General features: G+C 46.4%; 1 protein-coding gene across 1 annotated transcript in view; it reads right to left on the reverse strand.

Annotated features, from left to right (window-relative positions):
- Positions 1 to 14,654, reverse strand: part of GPR176 (G protein-coupled receptor 176) — a 62,443-nt gene extending 47,789 nt beyond the window's left edge. The window contains exon 1 of the mRNA XM_088456520.1: positions 14,212 to 14,654. Within this exon, the coding sequence (XP_088312646.1) occupies positions 14,212 to 14,410 (199 nt within the window). The 5' untranslated portion in view covers positions 14,411 to 14,654. The remainder of the gene's footprint in view (positions 1 to 14,211) is intronic.
- Positions 14,655 to 15,566: the final 912 nt, after the last annotated feature.

The following is a 15,566-nucleotide window of genomic DNA, read 5'->3' on the forward strand; positions in this document are numbered from 1 at the left end:
GTTGGTAAGGGGGTGGAGTGTGCTGCTGGGGTGTTGGAAATGGGGGGAGTGTGCTGCTGGAGTGTTGGAAAGGGGGGGAGTGTGCTGCTGGGGAGTTGGTAAGGGGGGGTGCTGCTGGGGTGTTGGTAAGGGGGTGGAGTGTTCTGCTGGGGTGTTGGTAAGGGGGGGAGTGTGCTGCTGGGGTGTTGGTAAGGGGGGGAGTGTGCTGCTGGGGTGTTGGTAAGGGGGGGTGTGCTGCTGGGGTGTTGGTAAGGGAGTGGAGTGTGCTGCAGATGCTGGAGTGTTGGTAAAGCGGGGACTGTGTAACTGCTCCTGATGTAAAGGAGGGGGTGTTGCTACTGGTGTAAGGGGGGTGTAACTGCTGCTGGTATTAACATATGCGATCAGTACAGCAAAGGACAGCCTTCCGATAAGAGCTGTCCTTTGTGAGCTCTGCTGCGCGCTGGACTTCCGGGTTTATGACCCGGGAGTCCATCTGCGCATGCGCAGAGTAATGTGGCGTCCCTGGGGCATGCTGGGAGGGATCCAATCAGATCCCTCATAGCAGCGCAATGTGGTAGAAGCCCATAGGCTTCTATATGGTAACACCAGCAAAAGCTGGCATTACCCACAGCATCAGAGCCCGGCGGCCAGGACAATAGTGCATACGGAAAATGCGGTAAAACCCCGGAAACTGGGTTTTTACCACATTTTCCGTTTAGTTCATCTCGCCCATAATGTGTTATAAAGGGCATTACTGCATGTGATATAATATGTCATAAAGGGCATTACTGTGTAAGGCGCATTACTGCGCACGGCAATTATTCATCATTAGGGGAGAGCTTGGGGGAAGCCCAGCACCTCCGTAAGTGCTGGGCACACCCCAAAGTGTGATGAATTGGGGGTGTGATACAAGGACATGCCCCCTTTCAGGAAGCTGTAATAACTTTTTTTTGGGGGGGGGCGCAAATGGAAACTTTTGCCTTGAGCTCCACAATGTCTAGAACCAGCCCTGCTTACAACTATATACAACAGGTTTATGTCATGTATACTTACACCTAGATACAACGTATTTATGTGAGGTATACTTAGGTATACTTACACCTAGATACAACAGCTTTATGTCAGGTGTACTTACACCTAGATACAACAGGTTTATGTCAAGTGTACTTACACCTAGATACAATAGGTCTATGTCTGGTATGCTTACACCTAGATACAACAGGTTTATGTCAGATGTACTTACACTTAGATACAACAGGTTTATGTCAGATATACTTATACCTGAATACAACAGGTTTACATCAGGTGTACTTACACCTAGATGCAACAGGTTTATGTTAGGTATACTTACACCTAGGTACAACAGGTTTATGTCAGGCCTGCTTACACCTAGATACAGCAGGTTTATGTCAGGTATACTTACACCTAGATACAACAGGTTTATGTCAGGCCTGCTTACACCTAGATACAGCAGGTTTATGTCAGGTATACTTACACCTAGATACAACAGGTTTATGTCAGGCCTGCTTACACCTAGATACAGCAGGTTTATGTCAGGTATACTTACACCTACATACAGCAGGTTTATATCAGGCCTACTTACACCTAGATACAGCAGGTGTATGTCAGGTCTACTTAAACCTAGATACAGCAGGTGTATGTCAGGTCTACTTAAACCTAGATACAGCACGTTTATGTCAGTTATACTTACGCCTAGATACAGCAGGTTTACATACCTCCCAACATTTGGAGTCTCAGAGTCGGAATCTCTGTGTGCGCCCGAAAAGGGGTGTGTCCTGCAAGTAAAAGGGGCGTGGTCTGATGACACACCCCCATCTCCCATTTACATCACTAATGGGGCGTGCCCAGCATCTCCGAGATACTGGGCACACCCCCCGTACTGTGAATAGATTCTGTGCGTATACGCACCTCATCTATTCTCGCTCTGCATACCCGCTGCTATGCAGAGCAGCGGTGTATGCTTCCCCCAACTCCCCCCCCACCGCGGGACACTGCGGCCCGCTGGTGGGACAGCAGGAAAGTCCCAGAAAAATGGGACTGTCCCGCTGAATGCGGAACAGTTGGGAGGTATGGGTTTATGTCAAGCCTACTTACACCTAGATACAGCAGGTTTACGTCAGGCCTACTTACACCTAGATACAGCAGGTCTATGTCAGGTATACTTACATCTAGATACAGCACGTTTATGTCAGGTATACTAAGTCACCCATAGTTTTATTATTTTCACCATACTTAACTTAAACTTAACATCTAAAATAACGACACTGACAACTGAATAGATTTGCAATAAAGAGGTCGCAGCCAAATTTATTTAATTGAATTGTAATTGATCTGTAATAGCATCGAGCATGGTGGCGAAAAAGCAGTGCTAACTCGGCTACAGCCCATAAGCGGAATGTATTACTAAGATGGGGGTGGAGATTCCACCCCCAAGTGCGAGCTCTCTCGAGTAGTACCATCTCCCCTTAATCTAGCAAAGTGCTGATCCCTCCATAAGATGGAGACCTGGTCCTCCCCTAAGGCAGCGACCGACTCACCTCCTCAAAGGGGGGATGCTAGCCAAGTTCAGCTGCACTAAATTGAGCCACCGAGGAGCACTGCTTTCCGCCAAATACGGGGTCCACTGACGACGTACCGCCACCAGCTAACTAGGACCGCTAACTGCTGCCCATACCAGCCAAAAGAACTGATACAAACCAGATCAAACCTTCCCCAACCAAATGCACTCCATCTAATCTATAGAAGTCAACCTCTTCATAGCGGAGACGGGGGTGTTTGATAGCATGCCCCAAGACTCTCCACGGAACAAGACACCGCAGCATTCAGTTGTCTCCTCACTCTCTCTCAAGCTGCACCTCCTTGTTCTCCTCTCCAAAATCTACGGGGAATGACTTCAGACCAAACCAACTGAACCTGTGACCAATGCTGAGCAATTATTTGCAAGTCTCTCTTTATAGCAATGATGAAATCTACACCTTTACACGTGCCCAAATCATTGCCTCCCAGATGGATGACCAAGCAGTCTGGGGCACCCCATTTTTTCTCTGAATCCCAGAGAAGAGTCAAAAAGCCATTCCATCTGACACCGCGCACCCCAATCCAGCGGACATTACAGGGGGTCTCTCGAGCAAGGGGAGTGCCTGCCAGTCCAATACACATATGAATGACCCACAATCCACACCCTATCAAGTACCCTACCACGACCTGTAAGGAAAAAGTTTTTAAAGGAACGGTATTGCTCAAACACCATAGCATTTTAACCACCAACCAGGGAGGGAAAACTGAGTTGTTTGAGTGACCCAGATGGAGGTGAACAACACCAAAACCTCATTGAGGGCAAAAGGTGAAAAGAGCTCCAATCCCCCCTAGCGGCGGGTAGCTTAAGGCACTGGGTTTCCCAAAAAACAAACTCGCATTGAAGCGCTATCTACTTAGGCAGCTTGTCACCTCTAGCATAACCTTTATAAGCGGAAGACTTCCACCGACCCAATCGCTTGATTGCCTCGCTGGAAGAACCCGCTGCTGCTGCACAAGTGGCCGCACCAAATCTGAATGAGTGTGCGCCATAATGTCCACCGGCAAATCAAGGGCTATCAAATAATGCTTAAAAATCGATGTGAACTGAAAAAACGCGAGAGCGGTGAAAGATCCCCATGCACTAGCCATTGCAACCCCCTTCGCGGACGCCGCTGGTTGTAAAGCTTAGCTATGGCCACGGGGCATATGCTCGGGTCCGGATGCTCAGTAATTGACTACCAATGTCCCCCACCTAATTGGTCGGTCTTTGATCTCAGAATTTTCAGCAAAAATCGAGTCCGATATCATAATCACATTCTCCAACAAAGTTCCTGGGCGCACTGACTTCTTACTAGCAGTTGCCAGTTCACCTACACGCAGCGCCCTGAAAAATTCCAAAACAAATGCCAAACTGACAACATCGCCTCATAATCTCTAAAGGCCGCACCTGCCGCTGCCAGGCCGCTATTCCTTAACAAACTGGTACCTACTGGCCTACGAGAATCGTCTGAATGCGCCTGTTCTTACGCCCAACCCTTCAGAGCTTTGGAAAGAATAAATGACTTAGTTGGGTCTACCAAGACACGCAATTGTGAAAAATATGAAGTGCCTGCCAAAGCACCGGACATTGCTGCTTTTGACCGTCCTTGTTCATGCCAAAACCACTGAACTGCAACCTGTTACCTTCAACACTCTTACCCTGATCTATTTTGTTAATGAAAGCCAGCAAAGAGTTCCACGCTTCCGTATAGGACCTTAGGGTACCCGTCGCCAGCGCTTCCAGAGTGAGTCTGCCGTCACACCAGAAAAATTATGCTCCGATTACTAAGCTGCGCCATCTAGATCTCTATGGCCACTACAATTGGGAACAACTCGAGGAGGAGCATATTGCTTGTAAAACTGGCAGCTCGCCAATCCTGTGGCCAAGCCTCCGCGCAATACTGACCCTCAAAAAAGGCCCCAAAATCCAAAGCCCACTGGCTTGGGCAACCAAAAACCGAACCCTGTTAAAATCCTGCAAAAAGTGCACCATAAGTGCATGTCGACCTTGAGTTCACTATTCAAACTAGTTCACTATTTTTTATTTTTATTTTTTATTATTGTTTACGCCTGCTGTGGCCCTCTCTACCAATAAGAATTCATCTAAATAATGGGCTATACTTGACTGCCCTGAACCTGGCTGAATGCACCACTGTAGGAAAGAGCTGAAATACTCGAAAAAGGAGCAGGAAATGGAGAATACCATTGGCAAACACTTATCCACACAATATGACGCATCAATTTTGAAACCCATGTATCTGAAAGAATCAGCCTGAAAACGGACTCTGTCACTCTTCGCCAATGGGGCTCCCTCACCGAATTCGTGCACCCACCGTAGATCATCCTCAACAGATTGATAAATGACGCTGCACTCGCCTGGATCTAGAGCGTCGTGAACGGACTCTCCCTCCGGATAGAACAGGTGTTGGATCAACCGGAATTTACCGGCCTCCTTTTAGGAACAACACCCGAAGGGGAAAAGATTTTTTCCTCACAACCACTGGTTAATCCCTAGCTGACTTAATGTTCCTTTGGCCGAAACAAAAAATTGGACGAACAACGGGCAAACGAAACCCTCAATAAAAACCTCTTAACAAACCTATCTAACCGCCGCAAAAACGCAGTATTAGAGCAATGAACTGCATCGCCTGATGCATCCGGAACCGAGCTGTCTGCATAACTACGGAATCTATTTGTGCTCTTATGCCTCCCCTTTTTTTTTTTGAACAAAATAACGCATGAGCCTGTGCGGTTTTTCGCTTGAGCCAGATGAATCGTATGAGACTTCAGAGTGTGATGACGTGGCAGTGTTATGTGGCGAAGTGATCTCACCTGCTCCAGACTTCGATGAGGTAGCGGCCCCGACCGTGGAAACCGATTCCTGTCCCGTGCTGTGAGATGTGCTCACCACGACTTGAATCCACAAAGCCGGAACGTCCTCCGTGACATTGGCAGCAGGAGCCAAAGACGCTGGTGACACTATGCTCTGCGAACTGGGGACATCAACATTAGTAATGGACAAAGTTGAAGTTGAAAAGCAACAGGGATGGGAGTTCCGGCTCGGGCAGACAGAGGGGGCTGTGGATGAATTTGGGTGGGGTGCGGAGGGGTGGAAGGCCTGCCAGGTGGCGGGACCAGAGGCAAGGGGGGTTGTAGGGTGGGATTCGGCTGTAAAAATGTCCCTGGGCACCTGCTAGATAAATTATGGGTAAGGGTTATGTACGGCCGAAGTGGAAAGAAACTACTGATCACACGAAGGGTGTAGCACCTGCGGTACATAAAGACCCAGAGCATGGGGTAATTGAGGGTTAATAAATCGCTGAGAAAAGACAGGAAGGGCAGGCGGAAGTGTCCGCTGGCTAAAACCCTGACCAAAATATGGGGACCACTGTGCAGCGGGCGGGGCAATACCTATTGAAAATTTATGGTGGGCCAAACCGCTGATGGGAACGCTGGTGACAGGTGGTAAAAGGGGTTAAACCTGGGTATGAGAACTGCTGGATTAACGGGGAATTGCGGTTTGAATCACTATGATGGCTGTCCACGGCAATGTGGCTCATTGGTGAATAGTTCAACCCAGCTGTGCTGGCAAGTAGCTGACCCCTGGAAAAGGGGGTGCCCAATGGCAGGGGTCAGCAGCAAAAAACCTTCCCCGCTCCTGGAGCAGTGGAGGGTGACATTTGAGTGCTATGGGGGCTCAGGCCATCTAAAATGGCGCCCACTACTTGTGGGGGCGGGGCTTAGCACAGTGTCTGAGGCCACCGTGCTGCCTGGCCTCATGGAAGCGGGTGGTGAGCGGGGGGGGCCCGATGCAGCACCCGCTCGCACCTGCCATGCCTGCAGGCTGGATGGGGAAGGAGCGGGTGCACTAACCAGCGCTCCGGGCACGGCAGGTGTCGCCGGCCCAGAGGGCACACGTGCGGGTGCAGTGTGCACGCCGCGCGGCGCCATTTGTGGCTATGGGGGCTCAGGCACCTAAAATGGCGCCCGCTACTTGTGGGGGTGGGGCTTAGCGCAGTGTCTGAGGACACCGCGCTGCCCGGCCTCGTGGAAGCGGCTGGTGAGCGGGGGGGCCTGATGCAGCACCCGCTCGCACCAGCCATGCCTGCCGGCTGGATGGGGACAGAGCGGGTGCACTAACAAATGCTCCGGGCGCAGCGGGTGCCGCCGGCCCGGAGGACACACGCGCGGGTGCAGTGCACGTGCCCCGCGTGTATGAGGAGAGGCGGCTGCCAAGGCTAGAGGCCCTAAAGGCCCTGCACATATAAAATGGCCACCGCTGTTTGCTGGGCGGGGCCAACGGCGGGAGCCGTTATGACACTGAGTTACTGAGGTACTTATCCCAGAGGAGATCACAACTGGAAAAGAGGAAGCTGACTCCTCCCAGTGCACTGATAACCCTAAACAGAGCCCGCCTAAACAGGTCCCTGATAGGCTGTCAAACTCTGATTGACTCAATACAAATACCAATAACATGACTGCGACCACAAACCCAGTTCTAACCAGTACTGCTACAATAAAAAACAGGGTGCTTATCTCCTCTCATGCTTATGCTAGCATTCGCGTGCTTTTACTCCTAGAAACAGCAGGTTTATGTCAGGTATACTTACACCTAGATACAGCAGGTCTATGTCAGGTATACTTACACCTAGATACAGCAGGTCTATGTCAGGTATACTTACACCTAGATACAGCAGGTCTATGTCAGGTATACTTACACCTAGATACAGCAGGTCTATGTCAGGTATACTTACACCTAGATACAGCAGGTCTATGGGCCTGATTCAGACCCACTCGCGAGCGGCTGTCCGCTCGCAAGTGGGTCGATGTTAGGCACTGAGCATGCGCACGACGGAGGGAGCTCCGTCGTGCGCATGCGCCAGACGCGACGAGCGAAGGAAAGTCCTTCGCTCGTTGTGTCCGATCAAAGGGGGCGTGCTGTCAATGTTGATTGACAGCACGCCCCCTTTGGTGGGCGTGCCGGGGGCGTGCCTCCCTGACGGGGGCGTTCCCACGGGAACACCTCCCGTCAGAAGCCGGCCCACTGACATCACTAGTGATGTCAGTGGGAGTGATTTTGGCTCTGTTAGAGCCAAAATCACTCCGGAGCTTGCGGTTGAAAACCTCAACCGCAGGCTCCGGCTCGCAATTTCGATGGTCGCGATGGTCACGACCATCGCGGCCATCAAAATGCACGCTCGTATAGCCTGTGGGTGGTGACCCACAGCTATACGAGCGTCCAGGAGGACGCTCCATGAAAATGGAGCCCGGCCCTCATTCAGAGCGTGCGCTCTGCTCAGAGCGTACGGCTCTGAATGAGGGCCTATGTCAGGTATACTTACTCCTAGAAACAGCAGGTTTATGTCAGGCCTACTTACACCTAGATACAGCACGTTTATGTCAGGTATACTTACACCTAGATACAGCACGTTTATGTCAGGTATACTTACACCTAGATACAGCACGTTTATGTCAGGTATACTTACACCTAGATACAGCACGTTTATGTCAGGTATACTTACACCTAGATACAGCACGTTTATGTCAGGTATACTTACACCTAGATACAGCACGTTTATGTCAGGTATACTTACACCTAGATACAGCACGTTTATGTCAGGTATACTTACACCTAGATACAGCAGGTTTATGTCAAAGGTACTTACACCAGGTGATAAGCAAAACAAAAGTATTTTAACATTTGTTTGAAGAAAACATATTTTGCTTTAAATAAATAATAAAAAAACACCCTCCATAATAGAGCAAGTATAATCACCTACATTGATTATGAATAACATTAGCAAAAAAAAAAAATCATTATAAAATACACCCAAAAAACCTTATAATACTTGTACAATCAAAGAAGAAAGCAGCTTCAGAGGCTTATGTGTAATCAGCTGATCAGAAGATGGCTAGTGCAAGCGAACATGCCTCTCTCTGGGTTTGTCTCAATTCACTACTGTATTCGAACTTCATTTGCATACGCTTTTCCTCCCCATACTGCCTCTCTAATCATAAGGCGACATATGTATATATAATTTTTTTTGTGGGCACGCGTAGTATAAGATTTCATATTTTCCTCTAAGCAAACAGGCATATGGCCAAACCAACATAAGCCCCACTGTGTCTAAGTCATGACCACGGTTGGACTGGCCCACAGTTGTACAGTGAAAATCTCCAGTGGTCCCTACTACCTGAAGGCCCCACCCCTCCGCCAGGGGTCAAAAACTTGGTGTAGCAGGATCATAGATGAACTTTGGTGCTTGGTTTGTTTCTATTAAAACTACACCAAGATTAGCTCTCCTACCATTTAAAGTGGGTGGTCCTGATACACCCCTGTCCCTTTCTTTATAAAGGGCTCTGTTCTTTGCAGGTTCTCTCTAATGGATGACCAAGTCCCTCTGTGGTGGCTGGTCACACTTCTTAAGCATGGACCCTCTCCATTGCATTCCCTAGTGGGCCCTCATGCCCCAGAACGACACTGGTCATGACCACCTAGTAATAGACTTGTCATACGCGCACGTAGGGGGGTTTCCGAGTACCTAGAAACCCCCCCTGGCCGGTGCTCCATCGCTGCCTGGCTGAAATATTTTTCTTCCTAAAGAGAAGGAGCAGCCCGGGCCCGGAGTTCAGCTTAAAACCAACTGGGGCTTGGCTGCTGGCTGAACGTAGGGGAGCCGCAGCGGGAGTGCAGCTCCTCCCAGGCAGTTCCGATGGGGCACTGTGAGAGGCGGCTGAGAAGCTGAGCTATTCCCAGCGCTCTCTCCTGGAGCCGCAAGTGAAGGGGGTGGGGGTTGCTGGCGGGGGGGTCCTCAGGGCCAGCTGCTTCCATGAGGCAGCTTTAGGCCTAAGAGCGCCAGCCAGTAGACAGCGGCGCGCCGCCCGCGACCACCGAGCTATCATGTAGTTGGGGCTGAGACAGACAGACTGCAGTGTCACAGAACTGTCTGTCTCCTCACTCCCCGGCCAGCCCCGCCTCCAGGCTCCAGTCACAGTGCTGCCTTTTCTAATGGTCACCCGCTTCCACCCCCCTGTAGAATACACAGATTAACTGCGGCAGCTGGGTCCGGCGCAAGTGACGTCACTGTGACACCCGCTGGCCCAATCTGCCACTCTGCCTACAGACTACCCATTTGGCATTCCCGCGACAGGGGGGTACAAACTGGTACCCCCGTCCCGGGCCCTGAGGTTTAGAGGGCTCAAAGCTGGGGTTCAGTCCCGGCGCCAGCCCTGGTAATCCTCCTGGTGACTCCTTCCCTCCCCCGTGAATGGTCCCTCTCCTGGCTACTCTTGTCATACTAATGACACTGCAGCGCCATTACGTACAACGCTGTGCTGGCCCTACTTCCTTCCCTGCAGCGGCGGGCCGCGGCCACCTAAGAGGAGCAGAAATAGGCAAGGGAAGTGCTGCAGTACCACCAAGTCCGCTCCTCGGACTGCAACAGGCTATTCTGTAAGACAGTTTTGTGGTAAGTGGATATTTAATTTAATTGGTATATATATATATATAGATGTTCTGAAACGTAGTTAATATCAAGCTGTAAGGGTCTGTGTATTTATAAATCACCCAGAGTGCCGCCGCAACACTGCATATAATATATATATATATATGTCCCACCTGGCGGCACTCCGTAGTAGAGAAAAAAATCACATCAGCCGTGCTTCACAGATCATAAGCAACGTTTCAGCGCTTTATTGCACTTTTATCAAGCTTATAATTATATAATTATGTGTCTTTACTGTGTGTGTGTATATATATATATATATATATATATATATACACACTCACAATGTGTATATACTCTGAATATATGTGTCTATACTGCATATATATATTGTGTATATATAAATATATATATATATATATATATATATATATGGAAAACAAAAAGGTGAGAACAAGCGCCTATATAGTGTAGTATTATGTGAAATATGCAGCACACTCTATTTAAAAATTGGCATGCGTACCGTAATGACCCAGAACAACAGGCATTAATATATGAGTCCTTATTCGGGCTTCACCAAGGTAGTCCTCTTATACACCCAAAACTTAGCTTGTTAAATACTCCAAATATAGGATTTAAGGAGAGAGAAAACACTTCTCATAGTGTAGTACGTTTAAAAGAGGTTTTAATCCAAAATACACACAACACACATAAAAATTAAGAATTACATTAATAAAGATTCCTCCTGAAGAAGTCCAGCTATACTTGCACTAAGGACGAAACGCGTTGACTGTGGGTGTATCCCTAAACCAGCTACTATCAGATAAGCCTGTTTGAATCTTTATTAATGTAATTCTTCATATTTATGTGTGTTGTGTGTATTTTGGATTAAAACGTCTTTTAAACGTACTACACTATGAGAAGTGTTTTCTCTCTCCTTAAATCCTATATTTGGAGCATTTAACAAGCTACGTTTTTGGTGTATAAGAGGACTACCTTGGTGAAGCCTGAATAAGGACTCATATATTAATACCTGTTGTTCTGGGTCATTACGGTACGCATGCCAATTTTTAAATAGAGTGTGCTGCATATTTCACATAATACTACACTATATAGACGCTTGTTCTCACCTTTTGTTTTCCATAAACCTTCCGGGATCACACAACAATTGTTTCTTCTGGAGAACATACAGCTGCCACCGCAAAAACGGGACTATAGTGGACTATAATATCCGTATCTATATATATAGAGTAACTGCATATACACAGAAACATACGGGATTGAGCGCTGTTTCAGTACCTCACTGTATTATATATATATATATATATATATATATATATGTGTGTGTGCATACTGTGTGTGTATGTATGTATGTGTGTATATATATATATATATATATATGGGTGTGTATATACTGTGTATGTGGCTATATGTGTATATATATGTGTGTGTGTATATAGGTGTCTATACTGTGTGTGTATATATATATATATATATATATATGTGTGTGTTTGAGTATACTGTGAATATATGTGTCTATACTGCATGTGTGTGTGTATATATATATATATATATATATATATATATATGTCTGTGGATTTCTTTAATTGGCTCTGTATTCACAAATTGGAAACCCCCCTTTCCAAATCCTGCGTTTGCCACTGCTTGTGCTATCATAAATATTGGTTCAGTCCACAAGATGGCCTGGACCATATACATCCATGGGCAAAAGTTTTGAGAATGACACAAGTATTGGTTTTCACAAAGTTTGTTGCTTCAGTGTTTTTAGACCTTTTTGTCAGATGTTACTATGGTATACTGAAGTAACATTACATGCATTTCATAAGTGTCAAAGGCTTTTATTGACAATTACATTAAGTTTATGCAAAGAGTCAATATTTGCAGTGTTGACCCTTCTTTTTCAAGAACTCTGCAATTCTCCCTGGCATGCTATCAATCAACTTCTGGGCCTCATACTGACTGATGGCCGCCCATTCTTGCCTAATTAATGCTTGGAGTTTGTCAGACTTTGTGGGGTTTTGTTTGTCCACCCGCCTCTTGAGGATTGACCACAAGTTCTCAATGGGATTAAGGTCTGGGGAGTTTCCTGGCCATGGACCCAAATTTCAATGTTTTGTTCCCAGAGTCACTTATATCCCTTTTACACCAAAATCCCGGGTCCGACCCTGGAATTTGAACACTGGTCAATCCCGGGTCGAACTCGGCTTCAGACCCCGTTTACACTGCAACTTGACCCGGGTTATTCCCGGGTTTGCCCCGTTCACACTGAACCCAGGTAATCCCTGCTTTTCTCTATAGAAGTAATTAAAAATGGTCTGTTTTAAGGTCTGACAAAGATGGTCACAAAAGGCAACAAAAAAGAGGGGTGGGGACTGATTACAGCATTACTACAGGTTGCTGTTCTGGCTGTGGCAGGCTGCGTATCAGCCTGCGTTTGTGGCTGCTGGTCAGGCTGTTATGCAGGCTGCAGTTCTGGCAATGGCAGGCTGTGTGCCTGCCTGCTTTTGTGGCTGCTGGTCAGGCTGCTGTGGTGCAGGAGGTTAGGCAGGCAAGCGATGGCTTCATGTGCATCTCTCTGCAGGGCACTGACAAATTACATCATCTGCCAGTGCCCCAGAAGCTCCAATCAGCATCTTTCAGAGCTAGCCGGGTCAAATAAGCAGGGTAGCACCCGTTCACACTGCCGCATGACACGGGAACAATCGGTGTTCAACCCTGCTCTCAACCTGAGTAAGATTCCCGGGTAAATCAACCCGGGAAATTTTTCTTGGGCCGTTCACACAGAGCATCGACCCGGTTCGACCCGGCAATATCCCGGGTTATTCGGTTGGTGTAAAAGGGGTATAAGTTATCACTTTTGCCTTATGGCAAGGTGGTCCATCATGCTGGAAAAGGCATTGTTCGTCACCAAATTGTTCTTGGATGGTTGGGAGAAGTTGCTCTTGGAGGATGTTTTGGTACCATTATTTATTCATGGCTGTGTTCTTAGGCAAAATTGTGAGTGATCCCACTCCCTTGGCTGGGAAGCAACCCCACACATGAATGGTCTCAGGATGCTTTACTGTTGGCATGACACTCTTTGACACCTATGAAATGCTTGTAATATTACTTCAGTATATCATAGTAACATCTGACAAAAAGGTCTAAAAACACTGAAGCAACAAACTTTGTGAAAACCAATACTTGTGTCATTCTCAAAACTTTTGGCCATGGCTGTATGTAGTGATAGATTTATTTCAGTAAAGGTTTGTGTCAATTTTTTTTAGACGGTGACAAACTATATTTCCATTTACATATTTTGAACTGATTGAAGCTTGAAAGAAAATCCCAGAAATTAAAAAAATATTATCCAACAAAGAGAACAGAAAATCAAAATGTAATTTATTAAACGTGCTGAAAATGTGGAAAGTGAAGGAAAATGACACACAAATCTGTAAGCGGAACTCCTAACACTCCAGTGTAATAATGCACTGTAAGATTAATACTATTATAATGTATCTGAAATATCGGACCCCTACCCTTCATTCTGAAGTGGCAGAATTCCCTTTTTTAGATTTCTATCACCTACCGGAGTACAATCAAAAGCCAATACTAAACATGCAAAATACATTAATTGTATATCTAAATGAATATATATATATATATATATATATATATCTATATATCTATACACACATACATACACACATATATACACATATTTAGAAATAGTGTAGATGAATGAAATCATCTTTGTCAGTGTAATATAGAAGCATGACAGCACACTGAGGTGATAGACCACAAGATCAAGACAAAAGGCTGCCAAATCAAGGCTAAGCTGACAAAATGAATTCTGTTGAAGTGATGTGATGTGTCTTTGTAGTACAGCATGAGGTAACTTACACTGAACTTGTAGCGACTTTGTAACAGCCCTTTATAGTGACTTGAGGTTGGTTGTAAAAATATGGCTGCAGATGTCTTGCAGCAAAGTGACACTAGTATGTACATGTTGCCATAGATTGTGACAGTGAAATACAATATACATAGGAAATGAGATACACAATAACAGAGATATGTGTAATGTTGCAATCCAGCAACATACACCAGCAGTAAGCGATGTATACAGTTACTGAATATAATATCATGCAATAAATAAGCTGTTTATCAACTATAGATGCAATGAATGGATCAGGAATGTTAAACTTACCCAACAGAGACCCAATGAAGATGATAACTTGGACGCTGGTGGTAAAATGTCTGTAGCTGAGCCCATCACTGCTGCTGATGCTGTGATTGCTCCACAGCACCTGGGAATGAGACACGTTCCTGATCTCTAAGGCTCCAGCTTGCAAGAAGCTAATCTCACTCCTGTTCCTGAAGATCAAGCTGCCATTATAATAACCCATTGCGATGCTGCTTCCACCTACTGCATCTGCTGCTGCACTCACTCTCTAGCTGCTGCTGCTCCAGGAATCAAGGCTCTGAAGCCCGCAGCTCTGCAAGTCCCCTGGCTTTGTGCGGCCATCTCAGAGTAATGACCTGCTATGTCCGGGTAGCACACATCTTTCCCTCAGCCTGTCTGGCTCTTTGCATGACAAGGAGAACACAAGCATCTATCTCTGCTGCTTACCCCCAGCAAGCAGCATCCCAGGCACAGGATCATGACAGGAGGAGGGGGAGAGAAAGAGCTGACCCTGAATCTCATTGCTGAATCTTTGCCCCTGTGAGTCTCTAACAAGCTCACTCCACCTCTATCAGGAAATCCTTGGGATATAAGGTCTCCTTCACCTAGACAAGGAAAGATAGTAATGATAGTATGTGCACACACAGCACAGCAGCTGAGATACTCTGTAGGCAGGCACGCTAGATCTAATCCCTATACACTAGGATACAGTCATCCATTCCTGATTTTTTATTTTCCTTCTAGAATAAGGAGGATCCAGAAATGCTCTGAGGAACACAAGAAATGAAACGTGTCAGACAACTGCCATAACAAGGGAAATCGGGTGATGATAATACATAACAGTTTTTAGTATTCTCATATCCAACCCTATCACCTTTCAGATCAGTTTTATCAATTGTTTGCAGTATCTATATATTATGAAATGAATAAAGCATTACCCTGTTTTGCCTGGGCCATAAGCAACTGCTCATGTTTGCTTATCTTGTTTTTTTTTTTTTCTTACAATAAACAAAACAAACATTTGTGCAGTGGAATCGTGATGCCCAGATTATGCCAACTGCCAATCCAATTATTTACTCCTTTCAGTTCTCTCTTCCATGCGTGTCTGCACCACATGAGAGATGGGACATTGAATGCCAACATCAATGTTACCAATATTTAGTTTTTTTTACCATTGGTTACAAAACATTAATAATTTTAATATTTAGATTCTCATCCCTAACATGGACTGTCATACGCTCCAGGTAATAAACAGAAATAGTGCAGTGCACAAGGGCACCGCATAAAGGTGCCCACACACATACCGACTTGCTCCCAATCAGCCAATGTACACGATTTCCCCTGAACTCTCCCCAGGCAGTCGTGGTCACGATTTGGAG

Source organism: Taudactylus pleione, unplaced genomic scaffold, assembly GCF_031769625.1.
Source record: "Taudactylus pleione unplaced genomic scaffold, aTauple2 ptg000707l, whole genome shotgun sequence".
In the NCBI taxonomy this organism is placed as follows: Eukaryota; Metazoa; Chordata; class Amphibia; order Anura; family Myobatrachidae; genus Taudactylus; species Taudactylus pleione.